General features: G+C 35.6%; 1 protein-coding gene across 1 annotated transcript; it reads left to right on the top strand.

The window, feature by feature from the left end:
* The first annotated feature begins 3,708 nt into the window (after positions 1-3,708).
* Positions 3,709-5,930, top strand: LOC140821480 (uncharacterized). Its single transcript, XM_073181974.1, has 4 exons — positions 3,709-3,757; positions 3,865-3,953; positions 4,439-4,476; positions 5,527-5,930. The coding sequence occupies exons 2-4, from the start codon at positions 3,881-3,883 to the stop codon at positions 5,638-5,640; spliced, it is 225 nt and encodes a 74-aa protein (XP_073038075.1). The 5' UTR covers positions 3,709-3,757; positions 3,865-3,880; the 3' UTR covers positions 5,641-5,930.
* The last annotated feature ends 263 nt before the right edge of the window (positions 5,931-6,193 follow it).

Here is a 6,193-nt window from a genome sequence, read left to right as displayed (position 1 = left end):
TAAAAATGTAAAAGATTTTTATTAAATAGTTATTTTTAATTATTTAAAATGCGGCCGATGTTTTTAAGTAAAATTTTGAAAGTATCGGGTTTTGAGGTGATTTTATACGCCGGAACGTATATTTTATCGGTATTGGATTTTTTAAATAAAATACGAGCTTTCGAGCTACCCGGCTAATAAATTCACATTTAATTTCAAAAGAAAACTTTACTATCTTTTAATTAAATCCTAATTTAATTAATTGGGCTTTAATTTATGGCTTAATAGGCCTAATGTCTAGATTAAGGGGTAATTAGTATTTAAAGTGCAAAATTTACAAAAAACCTACACAATTCTAGAAATCCATCGGCCACCACCCACTTTTAAGATTTTGAAAACTCTTTCAACCCCAACAATCTCTCGGCAGTCTTTATTTCTGGAAAAGAAAATCGGCAGCAGCTTTGGGAAGGCAGTCGCGTGTGATTCTAGACTCGTCGTTCCTCCGTTCTTCGTCATCGTCGTATATTCGAGCGTAAATTACGCAAAGGCACACCTTAATCTCCTTTTCTCATCCATCATATCATAATATTTGTTTGAATTATTGTATGCATGAAAGATAAGAAAAAACCAAGTGACACCTTGATGTATTTTCGTTTTTGAGTATTTCATGAATGTTTATACAGGTTTTTTGATTCCTAATTCATGTTTTATGTGCTTCAAAGGGGCTGCCATGGTTAGGTCATGACCAAGCCAAGTTTCTACATGAGATAGAGTTATAGAACCACTCCCTAAACACTGTCAAATCGATAGAGGCATGCTGGTGCGAAAAACTATCATGGGGTTGCAAGGGTCGGGTTTCACGTGCAAGGGCTGGCGGGATCTTGGCTGGTGGTCAGGGCTAGACAGGCACGTGGTTCAGTCGAGGGGTGAGTGTTAACCAGGCTAGGGTTCGAGTTGGGAGGCTTGGGAGGAGTCCTACGCAACTAGGACTCCTACCCGAGAGGGGGGCCATCAAACTGTTGCGGAATTCGCACAGTTTCAGGGTCCAGGGCTCGACGTGTGGGGGCCATGGGCTGGGTAGGAATGGCTCTCTGGGGTCCTAAGAAGGTGCTTAATGCTATGGTTCCAGGGCTGGACGGCAGCTGAGAGTCTAGACACCATAAGAAAGTAGAGTCCTTGTAGTGTACAACTCTCGGCCAGCATAGGGTTAACTAAGAGATTTTCGTTTTTGTGGTTTAGATAGGTTTCTTGGTGAACTTAGAGTCCAGTAGGCTAATTTAACATGTTGGGCACCTTTTGGCTCGATTTGGTTCGGGGTAACTCGATAAAATTAAGAGATGGCTCGGGGTCGAAGTTTAGGTGTCAAAATAAGTTTAAAAACAAAGAAAAATTGGAAAACGACTCACGGGGGTCGAGTCGTGATCCATAAGGGCTAAAATAATATAAAAAGACTAAATTTAGAATTTAGGAATTTTATATTAACGTTTAGTATTTTTCGGGATTAAAACACCGTTAAAATCACTAATAAAAGATAAATTGAAAAAGTCTAAGTTGTAAGCCAAATAAAATTACAAAAAAATTCACGTAAGCTTAAATAATTATTTGGGACATGTTAGAGTCATGAAATCAAGAAAAGTATCGAAAACGAAAAATGTCGAGTCCAGGGGTAAAAAGGTCATTTTACACCGGGAAATTAGTAAAGGTCATGGCAGTGCCCTATTTGCTGTTTTATATGTTAACATGGAATTTTAAATGTATATGTATGTTTTTATGAGGTCATATGCCAAAATGCTATTTTTAAAGGATTATGGAATTTTAAATGTCTATGGATTTTTTATGATGAAACGTTAACGTAAAAGACATGCTGCATGCGTGGTTTAAAATGAAAAATGTTATAAGCATGATTTTTATTAAGTGATGATAACATGTTGAATGATGTGAATGGATTGTGACTAACACGATGATATGTTGGAGATATCGTGAGGGTTATGGTCCCAGTGGGAGCCCGACGATCGTATTTCCTCAGACACGGACATGTATATGTATATGATGATATGATATTACGTAAGGCCAGGGCCCAGTTGACCGGTGAGAGTGTTGCTGGTGTCCCCCGCCGCCCAGTACTGTGGTTACATGTAGATGGATCCATCGCCTAACACGTATATGAAAGTCACAATCAACGATCTGAATTCAACAAACACGAACATGAACATGAATACGAATATGAATATGGATACGAATATGGACATGAATATGAATATGTTTAAGTGATATGTTTATGCCTTTTGAAAATGTTTTTATGCATCATGAAAATGTTTACGAAAACGTTTATGTTTAAAGTTTATGCATCTTCATGAAAACGATATTTTAAGTACAAGTACTTTTCACCGTTATATGTTAACTGTATTATGTATTACTCGTTATAAAGATTATGGTGTGTTGAGTCTTTAGACTCACTAGGTGTGATGGATGCAGGTGGTTCTGAGGAAGGTCTTGATGAGTGATACTACTGGACTGATGGCGCACACAACCCGAGGACCAGCGCATTATTTTCCGCATTACGTTTTATGATTTCTTTTAAAGATTTTAAGACCATTTATTTACGCTTTTGAGAGGTTTTTGGAGAGTTTAGTATGGGCTACACTTTTCAACATTTATTGCTTTTTAGGTTTGGTAAAACGTTTTACGATTTCTGGTTTGACTATCCCCTTTCAATTTTCAAATACTAGTTGGATGATTTACTTTAAAAGGGTGCAAGATTATTTTTATGTGCATGTGCATGCAATGACCGAAAATGTGAGAGATTTAAAAAAAAAAAAAATTTTTTTTACTAGTACTTTTAAAGCAATAAAAGATGAGGACGTTTTACTTTCTCTTGGTGGTTCCTGCGAAGATGACCAGGTTATGGTAGATTGTTCACCCCCAATTGTGTTCATCTTTAGATCTAATACCTTGAGATTTACAAAAGATTCTGCAAGCTCTTGAGATCCTCTAGACCAATCCTTTCTAAAGTTGTCATCAGATTAATTTCTTTTCCAAGAATGTTTTAATTAGATTGATCATTTTTTTTTCAGTTAAAAGTTTTGATATCACGTTGGCCTTCTCTTTTTGATGTAATAAGGGTTCAGTACCAAATGAAGGTGGTAACCTTCCTTCTGAAGTCTTTCTACTAGAACTTGATTGTTGTTCTAAATTTTGAAGTCATGTTCACATATCCTTTAATATTCCAATAATTTCTTCCTGGTTTTCAAGGATTTTTTCCATATTTTGTGGTACATAATACAACATAGTGTCATAATTATGTATTATCTTTTGAATTTCTCTAAGATATCCAGAGAGTTTAGAGGAATCCGGTACTATTTTTAGAAACCTATTATTTTGAATCACAAGTTTACCTAAGGACTCCGATAAGTTCCTTCATGATATCTAACCTTGGTTAGATCTTCCTACTTCGAATATTCCAACGATTTGGAATATATCCTGTAAATACTTAATCTCGAATCTGGGTTCAGATTCATGTTACTCGGCTCTGATACCACTTTCGGTTAGGAAAATCAATCATTATAACTATAGGGGTGTTTTTGTCATTTTCTTCTTTTTAAGGAGTTTGAGCAATGTTTTTTAGGTGTAGAAAATTATGATAAATATAAATAAGTTTGAAGATTTAAAACCAATTTACCCTTCTAAAATATTGGTTTATTTTTACTCTGTATTGTAACTTGTTTTCCTACTCAAGTTTATTTATTACTGAATTGCGGCATACGCTCTGGCCTCTGAGGTACAATAGAGAAATTCAACCCAACATTGGGATCGAATTTGAATATTAGGAAACTAGACTCTGCTCTAATTTTGCTCGATTACCCATTTCATTTATACATATTTTAGGGAAAAAGGTGAAGAGATGAAGAGGAATAGCTGTCTAGCGCGGGTAACGGCGGGCGTTGCTGTTGGCGGAGCTATCGGCGGCGCTGTTGGTAATATTTAATTATAACTCCTCCACTTTTCATTCTTTGAGTTGTAATGCATAAACCCTAATGAAAAGATATAACTGTATTATTATCTTCAATCTTTGAACTGTCTTTTTGCGCTTAGGGACAAAATTTTTTTTGGATAACCTCTCACATGATTTTACCTTTGCTCTGGAATTACCCTTTATATAATTGTTTATGCCTAGATATAAATTTTGCTATTTTATACGGTGGAAAACTGGAGAAAATGAATCATTTCATGCTTTCTATGTTTAGGGACACAGACTTTTTAGCATTTTCCTCGTGACCCAATGTCCTCTATTGATATTGAATTACATTGAACATCAAAAGTACTCGCATATGTCAAGCTTCATAGTTGTTTCTTGCTTGGATTCATAAATTCAGTGCAATTGAGTTTCACTTTTGAATCATGCCTTCGGTAATAATCTGTTTTTATGAATATATTATCTGATGTATGCTATTGGTTGCAGGTGCTGTTTATGGAACTTACGAGGCTGTTAGATACAAGGTATTGTTTTTATTTTCTTATAAGTAGAGAAATCATGCTGTGTATTTTGAATCGAGCTTCTGTCATGTTGTTGATTTTCTTTCTTATAAACTGTTGGAATTCTTCCGCTATAAGTCATCTATACAGATCATCACTCGTTAGGAACTACTGAAATAAATAACTTCAAGCCAATTTCCATATAAGTTTCATGTGCTACGTAACAAGAATTCAAAATAAATTGCACGACGTGTTCCATAGTGTTGGTTGGGTTTTTCATGTATACTTGTATCCTTGGGCTCAAGCAGGTGCAAATGAGCTAAAGGAAATTGCTCCCACACATAAAACCTTTCAGGATTTAATGTGAAATTTCTCCTAAACTCTATAAAAAACAGAACAATAACATATCGAATCACTTCTGTTAAATCGTCACCCCCACCCTCCAATTATTTTGGTCTGCCTGCCGATGGTTGAGGGCGTCTAAATTTGAGGCAACCATTAGGCTCAACAGGGGGTAGCTGAAGTTGCATGCAAGCTGCTAATGTAGCTTGCTATCTTGGGTAATAAGGCTTTCAGCCTCCTTGTTCCATTCTTCTTTGCATCTGCTTCCTAGCAGCCTGCTTGAACTTCTTCTCGTGATTTTTTTCTATGTCAAGTTTTTGTTTCTGCATTGAGTGACATTTACAAATGAAATATTGTCATTGATGAACCATTTTGAGTGACAATTTTTCATTTGCTTATCCATAATTGATTCATTACAGGTGGGTGTCACCTCGCACCATTATTGTTAGACCTTTCACTGAACATGTGTTTTTGAAAGTTTTTAGGGATACCATAAACGATATTGTCTGTTAAATATGATCTTGATCATATTATCACAAAATTTAAGTCCTAAATAGTTGCAATTAGCTCCATTGGTCCGACTTCTTCTTTTTCCTTAATATCCTCATTCTAGTCTTTTTGCACTTGATACACCTGTCATAGCTCAACGTTCGCATTACTCCTTATTCTTAATAAATTGATGCATTTGTGCAAAAATTCAAATATAGTTTGTTTGGTTTTATCTCGATGCAGGTTCCAGGTCTTCTAAAAATAAGATACATTGGACAAACAACGCTGGGCAGTGCTGCTGTTTTTGGTCTTTTCTTAGGAGCTGGAAGCTTAATACACTGCGGGAAATCTTACTAGTTGCCTCTTAGACCGTTGAGTTAAGTTTGTATTTCCGTCGAGACTTGGTTTCCTTAGAGGCATCATGACGGGGAAATTTTAAAAAAATGATCTTGGTCAATCTAAGTTTTTGAAAATTAACCCTCTCTATGTGAATTTGAGTGTTGTTATATACACTTGAGAAAGTTTAGTTTTTTAAAAAGAATTTGATGAATGTTATTTTGGTAACTATCTCGCATCATGAATATTGATATTTGTGTGTAAATTATGTTGGTATTCTTTAATTTTGTTGGCGTTTGTTACTTCTACTACATCCTTGATGTTTTTAATTCCAAATTCCACCTTTCTTATTATGTTGCATTGCTTTTCACTTTAATGATAATTTCTGTTAAAAAATGAGGTGACGTTGAACTTTGCAATCTGTCTATGTGCTGAGCTCAAGCCAGCGTAGATTTGCTCAGCTTTCTAAGGTTATACTGATATACAGAGTCCAAACGTATGCTCAATCTTATGTTAACAAGTTGCTTCTTGAAAAATTGGTTGGAATTGGCCCTTACTTCTAGGTAATTCTGCC

Source organism: Primulina eburnea, unplaced genomic scaffold, assembly GCF_022965805.1.
Source record: "Primulina eburnea isolate SZY01 unplaced genomic scaffold, ASM2296580v1 ctg579_ERROPOS3470300+, whole genome shotgun sequence".
Lineage (NCBI taxonomy): Eukaryota > Viridiplantae > Streptophyta > Magnoliopsida > Lamiales > Gesneriaceae > Primulina > Primulina eburnea.
This window is presented reverse-complemented; position numbering and strand designations above follow the sequence as displayed.

Excerpts from the sequence above, each read along its gene's own strand:
- LOC140821480 (XM_073181974.1), top strand. The coding sequence starts at position 3,881 with ATGAAGAGGAATAGCTGTCTAGCGCGGGTAACGGCGGGCGTTGCTGTT. Across the intron at positions 3,954-4,438 it reads AGCTATCGGCGGCGCTGTTG|GTGCTGTTTATGGAACTTAC; the intron begins GTAATATTTAAT and ends TATTGGTTGCAG. Across the intron at positions 4,477-5,526 it reads ACGAGGCTGTTAGATACAAG|GTTCCAGGTCTTCTAAAAAT; the intron begins GTATTGTTTTTA and ends ATCTCGATGCAG.